The sequence below is a fragment of the Sinocyclocheilus anshuiensis genome, unplaced genomic scaffold (assembly GCF_001515605.1).
Source record: "Sinocyclocheilus anshuiensis isolate Anshui unplaced genomic scaffold, SAMN03320099.WGS_v1.1 scaffold1425, whole genome shotgun sequence".
Classification (NCBI taxonomy): Eukaryota; Metazoa; Chordata; class Actinopteri; order Cypriniformes; family Cyprinidae; genus Sinocyclocheilus; species Sinocyclocheilus anshuiensis.
In genome coordinates this window covers 938,167-953,313 of record NW_015551044.1, presented here as the reverse complement: position 1 = coordinate 953,313, position 15,147 = coordinate 938,167, and the positions used below count along the sequence as shown (strand labels likewise).

The following is a 15,147-nucleotide window of genomic DNA, read 5'->3' as shown; positions in this document are numbered from 1 at the left end:
GGAGAAAAAAAAAGTTCGGCAAAAGGTGGGATCGAACCCGGGTCGATCGCGTCAAAAAGCCAATGATAAGCGGTTATCCATCTGCGCCACTGGAGCTGATGTTTCACAGCTACTTTTAACTAAATGTGAATATACACTCCGTATTATTTATTCCATAGTAAGGGCAATTCATACAATACATTTAAACTGAGCTACTTTAATACCATCTCCGAACTTTCTACCACGACTCTGCTGTTCTTCGGCTGGTTCTTCCTGTATACGTTGATTGACAGATGTCTCGACCAGTCAGCGGTGAGTAATCCCAAACCAATGGCGCTGTCTCAAACTATACCTACCTCTTCCGGTTTGTCTGATTTGTCGTTGTGTTTTCTGACTTGTTATTTTGTTTTCGAATTTGTCATTGTGTTTTCTGACTTGTTATAATGTTTTCTGAATTGTTGTTGTGCTTTCTGAATTGTTATTTTGTTTTTTAGACTTGCATTTGCATTTGTAATTTGTTATTTTGTTTTCAGAATTGTGATTTGTTTTGCACTTCTCGGCCACCGTAGTAATAATATCTGTATAGATTTTGGTCAGTACCACTATATATCATTTTTGACGGGAATGGAAATGAGGCTCGAGGGACTGAAGTACAGCGCGTTCAATGAATTTAACTGGTGTTTAACAACATAACGATTGTTCACATGACGAAACGTCTTTCAGGTTAATAAACTTTCAGTAGACAAAAACTCCATCGAAAGTTTTGCAAGTTGTGAATTGTGGAAATTACTTGATCTAGGACCTTTACACCCTCAGCCTCGTTTTCATACTCGTTAGATTCAAAATGCCTCAAACCTGACTAAAGTCTGTTGGCTTGTACTAATAAATCAATGGCACCAAACGAAGAATTTGTTGTAAGAACATCTTTATTATGTATGTAAGCATTAATTCCAATTCAGAATCCACATATTTAACCAAGTAGCCTACGGAAAACTGACGCGAAGAACACTGAGCAAACCGGAGGACGTGTTCAGAGAAGAAACTGATTACGATTAAGCCGACAGAGATGAGCTTACTGAGCCTTGAATGAGAGGTGAATTTTCACAAACAGAAATGGCAGAGCATTGAGGTAATCAGAATTCCAACCTTCTGACACTGAACGTTCACATGTTTTCAAATTCATCGTAGAACTTTAGAAATAATATAGAACACAGTCCTGGTACAGTACGACTTTAGATTATTATCATTATTAATATTATAGACAAAAATAAACAGGATAGAAAAATAAAAACAAATTGAAAAAGCAATATATTGTTCTCTGGAACCCCAAATTTACACATAAAATAAATCTATCAACTGTAAGAGCAGTTGGCATACGGATAATTAAGTTACCAGGAGGGAAACTCTGTCACACCAGAGAACTTGGTTAAAAGCGCGTTTGTAAAATTTAAATAACATTAAATTAGCAAAAGGGACTCACTGTATACACCAAAGCCTGCAGAACTATACACACGGTCATGAAGAATAACGAAACAAAAAGCTTCGAACAGAACATCACTACCGTTTCCATTTTGTAGGGAACGCAATATATCGAGATTACGATCATTATTTGCACGTGATGATGCACTTTCTGATGGCAATTCCAGCTACAGAAATGTTTTTCCTAACAGAAGGCATTAGATTGTGCTAGTGAGGTGAAAGTACAAAACTTCTGTACCACAGAGGAAAGCGCACAAGCTTGTCGCGTCGTGCATTCAACATGCAGGTGTGCGCAGATGTGCTGCAAACGCTCAGATTGAATGACGCGTTTGGATTAAACGTATTTTGGCTTGTATTTCCGAGAGCACCTTTAAAGTACACAAAATTCACACTAACATCATAATTCAGAATAACACCGGCACTAAACAAAAGCATCGACTTCACAACAGCTTCAAATTAGCACCAGTTACCGAGATAAACCTTTAATGGGTGTATCTCACAAAGACCTGTCAAGAACACGACTTAAGTCATATTTTACCCCAAAATCAAAAGAAATACAAAAAATACTGTGATATTTTGTGCTTGAGAGTAAAAAAACTATGGATAAAAAAAATTGGAAAAAGCTAACTGCGACTTTTCCCCCCTCAGGCTTGCAAGAAAAGTGTCTGAATTTTGAGATAAAAAGTTGCAGTTACGAAACCTTTTTTAAACCTTTTATTCTGTGCCGAAAAAAAAAATTGCGAGATATAAACAAAAAATTCTGGCTTTCTCGCAATTTTGCAAAATCTCGTAATTTTGACTTTTCACTCAGAATTTCAAGTCAATATCCTCCCAATTCTGACCTTATTTCTCTGACTTTTTTTGAGATAAAGTTGCTTTTTTTTATCGGAAAAAAGTTTCCATAAGTAATGTCTTTGCCAAAACGTGATTTTTTATCTCTTGTTGAACAGCATCAATAAAAAGAAGAAAAAAAAGAAAAGAAAGAAAAAACGAAATAAAAATTACATTTTGCATAGTCAAAAGAAAGCCTTTTAGGTCCACTTTTTGCATTGTGACATTTTCATGAAAATTTTTGCCCGAAATACTCATTACTGTTATACTGTAATATTTCAGCAATTACAAATTTCTGTATTACTGTAATAATCTTCATAGCAAATAATCCAAATTATAATAGTAACTATAAAAATGTGAAAATGCATATTTTTGGGGGGTGAATATGTCACAAAAATGTCACCATGCAAATTTGTGCTTTCCTTCTCTTTTTAGGTGAAACATGACCCAGATGTGTTTTCATGAGGGATTCACCCTTATAAACCCTTTGAACAAGACACACCCATTTGATTGAGACACGCCCCCTTTCAATAATAAAACTCTAAAATGCTAATCAGACTCAGTTTAACATGCACCTTGACAGAAACAGTTGTTTTTAATTGCTGTGGCTATTTCTAAGTGAAGGTTGCTAAGGTGTTTTGGATGGTTGCCGGGTGGTTGCTAGCTTTTTGAAGGGAACGCTCACCCAGCAGGTGTCTGCTAACACATCCGGCTCCAGCGTCTCTCCGGTCCACGCCTGGAACCGAACTGCATTCTGGGACGGAGGCTCGGAGGGGGCGTGGCTCCAGATTGTCACGTTCAAGCAGTGGATAGTGATTCGTTGCTCCGCTCCGGCGCTCAGCAGATGCAGGAAGTTCAGCTGGACGCGTCCGACACTGAACTCCAGCTGCAACCAGACAATGAAAAAGCATGATTATGAACTTCTTTTGTAAACAAATCCTCTCAAGATACAAGGACATGCATTTGTCAAATAAAAAAGGAATGATGTAACATCTGAATGTTGCGGACCTTGGCTGTGGTGATGGGCCTGAGGCAGGTACGTCCGCCACCGGTGAAATTGCACATCACTTCTATAGAGTCTGAGGAGCAGCCCAGGTTTGGGTCGATCCAATAAGTGCCTGAAAATAACAGAACACAAATTTATTAGCAAAACATAACATGCAATTTGAAAGACTGAAATATGAAAATGATAAATGCTTAATTATTACAACTATCTACAGATGCTATAGTTGGTATTTAGCTCTTTTCAGGCCCAACACACACGCACCATCGTAGAGTGTGTCCCGGCAGTCGTGCAGGTCCTTGCAGAGTCGAGCGGGATGATCTCGTGTGCCCAGCGGGTTCTTCAGGCTGTGGACCAGAGAGCTCAGGTAATGGAGAGTCCGCAAGATCTCTGGAGCCTGATCCAACATGGGCATGTCCATCAGACCCCGAACCTGAGAGAGCATCGAGACAGCCTTTAAAACACAGTCAACAGCACAACTTTGCTTTAACGTTCTGCCAAGGTTCTTTCAAAGTTACGAACAATTGACATTCTTCTAGTAATGTTAACAGAATGTTCGTTCAGATGTTTCTAGTCTTAACTAGTGTTCTCAAAACATTAGCACAAAAATGTTATTTTTAAATTTTTCATTAGAATGTTTTAATGAAACGGAAATGAAACTTCTGAAACTATTTGTTTCAGAATGTTCAGAGAACATTCAAAAGTAACATTCCCATCATGTTTGAAATTTAAAAAAAATGGAATGTTCCCTTAGTGTTTGCATAACTCCCCCCAAAAAGAAACGTTTTTAAAAATAAAATAAAAACCCGGATGTTCAGAGAACATTCAGAAATAACATTTTCATAACTTAATAGAAACATTAGCAAAACGTTCTTAGAACATATTTTTGTTAGGTGGGTAAATGGCCAATAAAACATCAAAAACCATAGTGAATTATTTTAAATAAACAGGCTGTGTCCTTTGTGTGTATGTGTGTGTGTGAATGATCTCACCTCTATTTTCTGTGAGTGTGTCTCCATAAAAACTGGCTGGGCCAATCCAAGACCAAAATCTTGTTTCTACAACATACATGCACATGAGCAAACTTAATAACGCAGATACACAGAATATAACACTGAATGTGTGAATAAATGAATGAAAAAAGTGAATCAATAAAAAATAAACCAATAAATATATAATTTTAAATAAATAATGTTATTGAACATTCTTACCAAAGCCAGTGGGATTCCTGGTGGACCCTGTAGAGAACCGAATAGCAAAACAATTAATCACAACCATAATGAATAATACTGATATTATTTAAACATAGTAGAGATAGGTGTGTATGGGGTTACTTCAGTTTGGGGATAAAATTGTCCCTACAACTGAGTAGAATCTGACAAAACGTCTTGTTGGGGACATTCGGGACAATTTAAAAAATATATATACGTTTTAAAATGGTTTATTACCATTATAAAAATGGAACAATATTTGGGTTAGACTGCTGTCATTATGATTAGACACAAATCGTTGGACATCTATGCTAGGTCCTACTAAAAAGCTAAAGTAAATATGTGTGTTTCTGAGAGAGTCTATTAAAAGAAAGAAGTGTGTGTTTTACCTGAGGTCCACGTGGTCCAGGAGCACCCTGGAAAACACACAAATAAACAAGTTACAAACAGACAAGCGGCCTTAAAATAAACACAAGCAGTGGATGATGGGAAATGCTGCGTGTGTCATTGTAAAGACTCACTCGAGGTCCCTGAACACCCTGGGTGAAAAAAAAGAATGTGTTTATGAGAAACCTATAAGATATACAGTACTGTGATATCAAGATCTGAAGAGAAAGAATAAATCCATGCCTCACCATCTCTCCTTTGCTGCCAGTGTCTCCTCTCGGGCCCTACAGAGGGACGGCAGTGTGAGAGCAGAGGTTAGCAGATATCAACACACTCACTGTTCACTATAGTTGTGTGTAAAGTGAAGTATACTCACTGGACTACCGATAGGGCCGATCACACCGACAGGTCCAGCCAAACCCCCTTTACCCTGAAAATGACATGGAAATATTACAACAAAAACACTATCAAACCTGCCATGTGATCTATTGAGTCAGTTAAATTGGTAGACTAGTTATGTGTAAACATTTATGTAGATATTTTTTTTTTTTTTTATAGATAGATAGATAGATAGATAGATGTGTATGTGCTCACCATGCTGCCCTGTGGCCCTTTAGGCCCCTGAATGCCCTTCACTCCAAAGTCTCCGGGAGGACCCTGAATAAACAAGCCAAACATCAAGCCCACATAAACAAACACACAGCTGTGCCTAACCCAACACCAATGCTGGTGTGTGTGTGTGTGTGTGTGTGTGTGTGTGTGTGTTATGAGCAGCACTAGAGGGTTTATGTAGTGGAACATTCAGTGGCCACAGACACTATTAAACATGTGTCTATTTATCACTATCAGGACCACAGTGTTTGTGTGGCTACCACTGGTGGTCTCCATTTTTCCGTAACTCTAGTTCATCTAGTTAAACCAGAGGCATGAATGAGTCTGAATGAATTAGGACGTCTCAACCACAAGCGCTTGTCCTGTTTTATGAGCTCACGGCTGTGGCTTTCAGAGAAAGTTCTGCTCCTTGACAAAAAATACACCTCAGTGTGAGCGTGAATTATGACGCTCTTTGAGCGTGTGGATAAAAACACGCTTCCCAGAGGAAGGACCTCTTTCAGAACGGATAAATCTCGTCTCTGTTTGTTGCTCTCGGGCAGACGCACAAGGACGATCACATTTCTGTTTTTCACCATGAATAATGGTTTAAATGGGATACCTGGCAATGGGTGATAAAACTCACCTTCGGTCCAAACATTCCCAGCATCCCTGGAAAGCCGGGTTCCCCGATGTCACCCTAAATCAAAGATTATTATTAATATTTTGTTCCAAGATGAACTCTGGGTTTTTTGTAAGCAGGATGCAGTCGGTTTGGGAGTTCACAGTGAAGAATAACAGTATTTATGGTGTATTTTTGTCTGGGTGTAGTACTCACAGGTCGGCCCTTAGGACCCCGGTCTCCCTGAGTTCCAGGAAGACCCATTCCTCCCTTAAAACCTCTCTTTCCTGAAGGGCCAGGATGACCAGGAAGACCCCTCTCACCCTGTTCATACATAAATATAACAAATACATACATCAATATGATCCAGTCGAGAGAAATAATAATATATGTAATACAATATACAATATTTTTTCTTCTAGTATCTTAATAAATAAATACATATTTTCCTTTATTATTTAATGATAAATAAATAAGTAAACACATTATAATTGTGGTCAAATTTTATTCTCTGAGCTTTGCGCCCATTTTTACATTATTTTTTTATTTATTAGCATTTTGTCTAGGATGTTAACGATCAATCAATCAATCAATCAATATGTGATAACTGTGTTAAACTTTTATTCTTTCATTAAATTATTTTTTTATTTTTCCTAGGATTTGAATAAACAAAACAAACAAACATATGTGACCCTGGATCACAAAAGCAGTCTTAAGTCGCTGGGGTATATTTGTAGCAATAGCCAAAAAAAACGTTGTATGGGTCAAAATTATAGATTTTTCTTTTATGCCAAAAATCATTAGGATATTAAGTAAAGATCATGATAGTTGTATCTCGGCCAAATAATGCTCTATCCTAACTAACCATACATCAATGGAAAGATTATTTATTCAGCTTTCAGATTATGTATAAACCTCAATTCAAAAAAATTGACCCTTATGACTGGTTTTGTGGTCCATGGTCACATATAAATAAGTGATAATCGTGGTCAAATTTGATTCTCTGACCTTTGGACCAAATGATCCCTGTGGGCCTGGTAAACCGATAAGGCCAACTTTGCCAGGTGCTCCGGCTTTACCAGGCAAACCAAACTCGCCATCATCTCCCTGATCGCCCTAAAAGAAAGAGAAAGATGTAACTAATAGACCTGAAAAGAGAGATCAGGTCAGGAATCAGAGATCCGATCATGAATTCGTACTGGTATTCCTCTGCTTCCATCTTTTCCTGGGGTCCCATCTGTGCCAGGAGTGCCCTCCTGTCCTTCTCGACCCACTGTGCCTCTCGGGCCGGGCAACCCATCGACACCCTGATAAGAGAAAATACAGAGAAAACTGGGCATTTAGTAAGTTTTTAAGGGAGAAAACCTTTTTAGTGCTGATTTTAATTTAACTTAATTTTCATGTAGTATTTACATTTATGTTTTTACATTTTGCAGATGCTTTTATCCAAAGTAACTTACTGTTCTTTTAAGTCATTTTAACTGTGTCTGTTTGCTGCTTGGGAACTAAACCCATGATAAATTCTTTGAAATTTGACCTGTATTTCTTTGTGAGATTCACCCTAATAAAACAAAAGAGCTGTGTCTTCTTACCGGAGAGCCTCTGCTGCCACGCTCTCCCTGCTGACCCTGTTTACCCTTCTGACCCTTTGAGGCAGAGAGAAAGTGACAGAGAATAACAAAGCATGTGAGAAAAACAAGCAATGCCAAGATGAAAACCACAGGCACAGAAGTAATCGTATACAGCATGAACGTACACACACATCTAACCCCTATTGCTGAAGTATGTGACAAGACTCTGATTTCTACCACATGTTGTTTACGTCTGCCATTCCAAAACATAAGTAATGAAATCTGAAATCCAGCAAAAGATATACACACATGCTAACACACATACGAGCTGCAATCATAGCGTTACCTGTTCTCCTTTGGATCCTTTAGGGCCTTGTATTCCACGTGGACCAGGATCACCCTAAAATGCATTACAAAAATGTGTTCTTCTGTGCAGGCATGTCTGTAATTAAGATCTGATATCATATTATACGCACAGGTAGTCCAGGAGCACCAGGTTTGCCTCGAAAACCATCAACACCTTGCTGACCCTGCATATACAAAACAGTGCTAAAACCATTAAAAACATTTTCATCATGTGAAATAAAAAAAACATTATAATACAAACAAATTATTTCTTTAATTACAAAAACTAAAATTTACCATTTATTACATTTCTCATTTTATTTTAAGTTTATATACTAATGTAATAAAAAGTGTAATAGTATTGCAATGAAACTAAATTAACAAAATTATTCAAGAACTGCAAGAATAATTATGTCAAACAAAAAAAGTTCACATAATGTAAAGCAAACTATATATGAAATGTTACTTAAGAAAAGTAATAATAATGTATTCATTCATATTTTCTTTATTTATTACAAAATAAATAAATAATAAAAATAAAAATTATATTTTTGTGAAGAAAATCCGAAGAGCGGTGCTTGATCATGCAAATCTCACCATTTCATCTGTATAAACTCCTAAAGTATGAGCAATATTTATAATAATAGTGATGCTTTCCTTAGCAAACATTGCTAATAATGTTGTATATAGTCTCTATAATTTATCTATTAAAACACATACATCTTCATTCAAACCATATTTTTGCTGGTGGATATTTTAGTCTAAAATGAACCTAAATCAAAACCGTCTCGAAACGGTTTTCGTCTTCATGTGATCTATAACATATTTTTTATGTTTAGCCAATTCCCATATAAAACAGCCTTTAAACATCTCAGTTGGCAGTTGTTAATCTATTATAGGAAACGGTCAAATGAGCTAATGCGCTTCATATGCAGTTAGACAATAGTAGGCTTTCTTATCTCACCGCGTATCCTGGATCTCCCGGTTCGCCCCTGTCTCCTCGCTTTCCAATTGGACCCTGAAAATACACAAACACATGCATGAAGCTGCGAATATCGCTAATGAAACTAGAGGAAATCACAGACAGATATAAACATGATAATAAATGAGACTCACTCGGAGTCCTGGAGGACCAGTAGGACCCTCCACCTTCCCATCATCCCCCTGTTCACCCTAAAACATTGCATAATGCAAAACATCAGATGATTATAGAAAACTGATTCAAAGCCGTTCATATTAGTGCGCCTAATTATATATGTTAATATATAATATGATAATATAATATGATGCTGTTTCATTATAATAGTCATTTGACATGGTATTTAAAGGCACTTTGAAGTAATAACAATGTATTTTAAACCTAAGCTTTATGTATGCAGGTCCACGTCTAGCATAGATTCAACCATGAAGGGTGACGTTATTGTGCAGGTCACATATGTAAAAATGTATGAATAAAATGAGTCATAAATACGTTTTACCTTTTCACCCTTTGGTCCCGGGGGTCCTATTGGACCTTGAGGTCCCTTGTGACCCTGTAGAGAAAGAAAGAGCTTTTAAGCACTAGCGGACTTGAGTTGATAAATCAGCGCACTGATGTGAGCACTCACCTCATATCCTGATATGCCCGGATCTCCCTGCATCCCCATACGCCCAGGAGCGCCCTGAGACACAGCCAGAAAGTCAAAGTCAATGTCAAATGTATTATGCTTTTTAGCAACATGCATGGCACAAAGTTGCGAAAGATGAGAGAGAAGGTGAGGTAGACAAGTTTCTTGTGCAGGTTAAAAGCAGAGAACTGATGTATCTGTTTACCACATGTCCGATGGTTCCTCGAGAGCCCTTTGGTCCGGTGGTTCCGATTGGTCCGATCTTTCCCATGGCTCCAGTCTCTCCCAGGTGGCCGATGTTACCTTTGGCACCCTGCAGGCAATGTGAAAGCACAGTCAATACTGTGCTTAATAGATGAAAGATAATTGAATAACTTCAACCAAACAAAATGTTATCTTGAACTGGAATGTCTTACCTTAAACCCTGGCTTCCCTCTCTCACCATTTTTACCAGGTTTTCCTTCAGGACCCTAAAACACACATGCAAAAATTAGGGAAAGCAACGAAAACAACCCCCACCATCATTTCGCAAAAAAAAAATTATATCTATTATTATTAAAATAACTAAAACTATTAAAATAGTTTATGTTCCTGGTGGCCCTTCTTTCCCCTTGATTCCCGGGTCACCTCTGACACCCTGCTCGCCCTCTCCGCCCATGTCGCCCTTTTCACCCTGTTCAAAAAACACATTTTTTGTTCTACATTTTTTGTGGCTTAAATAATGTATTTTTGAATACTTGTGAACATTTGATTACCTTGGCACCATCAGGGCCAGCCGGACCAGCCTCTCCTTCTAAACCCGGTTCTCCCTGTAGCAAACAAACAAAATGTTGTTTTTGTGCATTCATATACATCAAATCCACGTTTCATAGACGTATTGAACACACACCCTCGTTCCGATCAGTCCTGCTGCCCCAGCGTTCCCCACAGGCCCGAGTGACCCCTGCAAAAACAATGAAAAGACAAAATAAGAGTCCAAACACACAGGCGGTTTTACTCTTTCTAGCAAGTTCACGTTCTTTTTTTTTTAATTACACAAGTCCAGTCAGCCAAACAGCAATTATAACCAATGACGTGTGACAGCACATCTGCGTCTGCCAAGCTCAGGGTGACATTATCTAACTTTAACAATACAAATATAGTCATATGGTTCCTCTTCAGACTGCGACACATGCGCTGTGCTACTCATTACAGAAGCTCACTGGGGCCTTGAATGAAAAGCAGATTTAGCAATAGTTATTTAGCGCAGCATAATAGCACCTCAAGCAAGAAAATTATGGGAAATGGGTTAACACTAATTTCAGGCTCTTTTCATGAATAGGGTACAAAATAGGGCCTAGAGCTCTTAAAAAGTAGCCATTTTTCCCCAACAAATGGGCAGGAAAAGGAGGAAACTGTTGTTTAGCAATCTCCAGAAGTCAAACTAAATGTTATATGGGCTGTTATTTTCAATTTATTTTATAGTGTTGTATGGAACTTTTTCAAACCTGCTGCTAAAATTCTGGACGTTTGAATGCAGTTTAAAAACCTTTATTTGTTATTTTCTATTTAGTTCAATAAACATAAAATAGACAATTAACAAAATAAAAAAAACAACTACAAGGTTGCCCTAATAAGCATGTGTAAATAATATACACACTACTAGTATGAAATTTGGAATAATTAAATTTGTTTTTGAAAGAAGTCTCTTCTGCTCGCCAAAATACAGTAAAAACAGTAATACTGTGAAATATTATTACAATTTCAAATGAGTGTTTTCTATGTGAACATATTGTAAAATGTAATTTATTCCTGTGATATAATGCTGAATTTTCAGCATCATTACTCCAGTCTTCAGTGCCACATGAGCTGTCAGAAATTATTCTAATATGCTGATTTGCTGCTCAAGAAACATTTGTTATTATTATTATCGTTATGTTTTGACTGCTTCATATTTTTGTGAAAACCCTGACATGCTACCATTCAAAAGTTTATGAAATTAATACTTTTATTCAGCAAGGATGCATTAAACATTTAAAGTGAGAGTAATGGCATTTATAATGTTACAAAAAAATTCTATTTCATATAAATGCTGCTCTTTTGGACATTGGATTTATGCCTCTTACGCTTTTAAGGTAACAAGACTCCAAAGTGCAAAGAGCCCACAATTTATCCCACCTTTTCTCCAGATTCTCCTGGAAGTCCGGGATCGCCAACTTTTCCCGCAGGGCCCTGAGAGAAAGAGAGAGCACACATTTTTCTATTTCCATGTCTTTTTTGGTGCCAAAACAGATGGATTAATGACCTAAAATTATGTTCATTAATCAATCAAAGTATGACTGAGTGCGCAAACAGGATTAAACGGTAATCATTTTAATCTCAGTATCATTTACAATCAAAGGAACCAAAACAGACAAAAGCTGCAGAAACAGACGTGTGTTTGTGTACGTGTGGAGTGTATTACCTTTGGCCCTGGATTTCCGGGAGGCCCGAGTGTTCCTGGGGGCCCTGGAGGTCCCTGGTCCCAAAACAAACAAATAATTTATCAGTAATACATACATACAAACACAACACACACACATTTCAACATTACAATCTCCACATTATCTGAAGCCAAATTGTCAAACTGTGAAGCAGATGTGTGTGTACAGTCTCACAGACTGGAAGAACTACTGCAAATCTTATTTACATTTTACAGCTACATAATCACAAACATTTAACAAACTACAAAAGACAACTGAATGCCAAGAAAGGCTCATGAACGCAATTCTCATTAGAAGTCGATGATTCTATATATTTCAGGGCTGAACGAGACAAAAATACACAGCGCTCAAAACTCATCTTCTAGAGTTGCTCAATACCCAGAAGACGCAAAGTAGATTTCCAGCTCTCAGTTTACATAAAAAGACACTGGAAAATGTGTTTCTGTGTGTAGAACAGAAATAAAGCATCACTCACTGGCTCCCCTGCGATTCCTTTGTCTCCTGAAGCCCCGGATGGCCCTTGAATGCCCTACAGAAACAAATTAGAGTCAAAAATATTGTAGAATGAATTAAATGATGCAACAAGTAACTAAATCAACGATTAATATAATAATAAATCATTAATAATAATAAATGAACATGTAAAAAAGAAAATATTATTACATTTAAATATTTGTATAAATTAAAAATTATTTTAGTTTTTTATTGTTCAATAAAGTTTAGTTTAGTTTATTGTTATTTTGACCCGTGACATGAATTAGGCTGAATTGTATCAATGAAATGTGCTGTACAAATAACATGTATTATTATTACATAAATATATGACATTTTTAAGGAACAGCCCTAAAAATATGCAGTATAATAGACAAAAATACAGTATATACATTTAAATTGAGAAACTAACCGGAAATCCCTTTGGCCCCGCCTCCCCAGGCTCCCCGATCTTGCCCTGCAAAGAGATTGGACAGACATAGAGACTGTTACCATAGAAAAGATCGGAGAGAATGGCAACAGTTACTGTAGAAGCACAATCAGAAAGAGAATGTGAAAACGCGGATCTTACCGCTTGTCCTGGGAAACTGATTTTTCCAGGAGGACCATCAGCACCCTGTGAGGAGACATAAGTTAAAGTTATATTCAAACGTGCACAGCATTTATCTTTGGTCACTAGGTGAGCTCCGGAGGACAGCGGCCTTCACCTTTTTGCCTTCAGCGCCGAGTTCTCCTGGCATACCGTCCGGACCTCTAGGACCCTAAAACACAGGTGCAAATCAATACATAAAAGGACACACATAAAACCCTGAGCTGAGATGTTTTTAATACACTGGGAAAAAAACTGGTGTAGAAACAATGTCTTGCAAATTTCATAAATAATTAAAAAGAATCGACAAGTAACATTAAATTAAACATGAAAATTTAGGGTATCAAGACTGAAATAGTACTTTAAAAATAAAAATATAATAAATTTATACAGTGCACTAGTATGTTGCTTACTGAGTATTACTTTTCAAAAAATATTTAATGAAGCAGTATGCAAAACTATAACAATACAGTTACAGATTTGTAACACAACTTTGCATTTTGTGAACTTTGGCAGTCTGATTGAATAATAAGAATTATGAAGAAGATCACGTGACAGCTTATATTACTTTTGGTCACACTTAAATGGTCAGATTGAGTGCATTTTCTTGAAATTTTATCAAATTAAACTGAATTGCTCGACAAGAATGAATGCTCCATCAAATCACTGTGTAATATAACTTTTTATTTTAAAAATATAGCTGAACTGCTGAAATTGTTTAAATTAGTCAGCATATTTTATTTCAAGTTGTAATAGTTCCATTGTTGTTATTGTTACTTAAACTGAAACCAAAGCTATTAAAAATTGCTTTTGTCAAATGAAATAAAGCTGAAATATTATAAAATATAAATATTAGATGAAAAAAATTTGAAATGTTACTAAAATGACTAACTAAAAATGAAATAAAAAATAGATTAAAACTATAAAGAAATCTAAAAAAATAAAAATAAAGCACAAAATTATTACAACTAAAAGTAAAAAAAATAAATAAATAAATAAAAGCTAATTTAAAAAAAATTATAAATACTATAGTATATAAATAACACTAAAACAACACTGAGTGTTTATGTATAAATAACATGTAAAGATTTTGCACTTGGAAATAAAAACTACTATAGAAAATACTCACTGAATCATTATATTACTTACATGACTATTTATTAAAACAATAAATTATCATATGAAAATATTTGAGCATAATCTAATAATATTCATGAGCTAAGCCTTCTTATGACATCCCAACCAGCATGTTTGACCCTCCCCTGTACTGCAAAAATATGAGCAGTATAGCAAAATGCACACACTTTAAAGGTCCCATATTGCACACCTTTCTGGAGTTTTATTTGAGGTTTTGATGTCCTTAAGAATATATATTTGCGGTATAAGTACCAAAAACCATCTCAATATATTTTTACAGCTCCTTTCTCAGGAGCTCTGCTGAGAACAGGTCGATTTTGGTCTGTCTAATTAATATTCATGAGCCTCTCTTCTGATTGGCCTGTTGTTTTCTGAGTGACGCACGGCCAGGCCAACCACAGGTAACTAGTGTCAGCCGACGTCACAGCGCTAGCTGGAGGCAGCAAAACAAAGGGGAAACTGGATACATAAGGAGCTTAAAATTATCATCTTGTTGTGATGTTGGGTGCCAGAATCGACGTAATACAGCCTCAAATTAGACATTTGATCGCATATCTGCTGCCACTGCCAGACAAAAAACACAACGACAGCTGTGGTTAAACGCGATAAAACGAGCAGACTGGACAGAAACGATCCTCAAAAATGCTCACGTTTGCAGCGCACACTTCTTATCAGGAAAGGTTCAATGAAGTATTGTCTTTTGTTGTTATGGGCGCATCTACAGATTTCTTGCCAGATGTTTCTTGCATCTCACGACTATGTCGTGTATGAAATTATGTCTGTGTGCATGTGTGTAAAACAACAAACTGACGATTTATATATAATCATTTGTAATTGTATA

At 36.7% G+C, this 15,147-nt stretch overlaps 1 protein-coding gene across 1 annotated transcript in view; it reads right to left on the bottom strand.

Moving 5' to 3' along the window:
• Window positions 1-2,917: 2,917 nt before the first annotated feature.
• LOC107661624 (collagen alpha-1(XXVII) chain A-like) overlaps window positions 2,918-15,147 on the bottom strand; it is a 62,237-nt gene continuing 50,007 nt past the window's right edge. Inside the window, 32 exon segments of the mRNA XM_016451287.1 lie at window positions 2,918-3,175; window positions 3,298-3,407; window positions 3,557-3,725; window positions 4,285-4,350; window positions 4,504-4,530; window positions 4,893-4,919; window positions 5,025-5,042; window positions 5,139-5,174; window positions 5,267-5,320; window positions 5,485-5,547; window positions 6,128-6,181; window positions 6,320-6,427; window positions 7,112-7,219; window positions 7,303-7,410; window positions 7,696-7,749; window positions 8,021-8,074; window positions 8,151-8,204; window positions 8,984-9,037; window positions 9,136-9,192; window positions 9,498-9,551; window positions 9,627-9,680; window positions 9,832-9,939; window positions 10,043-10,096; window positions 10,192-10,299; window positions 10,382-10,435; window positions 10,516-10,569; window positions 11,784-11,837; window positions 12,070-12,123; window positions 12,564-12,617; window positions 12,993-13,037; window positions 13,152-13,196; window positions 13,288-13,341. Of these exon segments, the coding sequence (XP_016306773.1) occupies window positions 2,918-3,175; window positions 3,298-3,407; window positions 3,557-3,725; window positions 4,285-4,350; window positions 4,504-4,530; window positions 4,893-4,919; window positions 5,025-5,042; window positions 5,139-5,174; window positions 5,267-5,320; window positions 5,485-5,547; window positions 6,128-6,181; window positions 6,320-6,427; window positions 7,112-7,219; window positions 7,303-7,410; window positions 7,696-7,749; window positions 8,021-8,074; window positions 8,151-8,204; window positions 8,984-9,037; window positions 9,136-9,192; window positions 9,498-9,551; window positions 9,627-9,680; window positions 9,832-9,939; window positions 10,043-10,096; window positions 10,192-10,299; window positions 10,382-10,435; window positions 10,516-10,569; window positions 11,784-11,837; window positions 12,070-12,123; window positions 12,564-12,617; window positions 12,993-13,037; window positions 13,152-13,196; window positions 13,288-13,341 (2,271 nt within the window).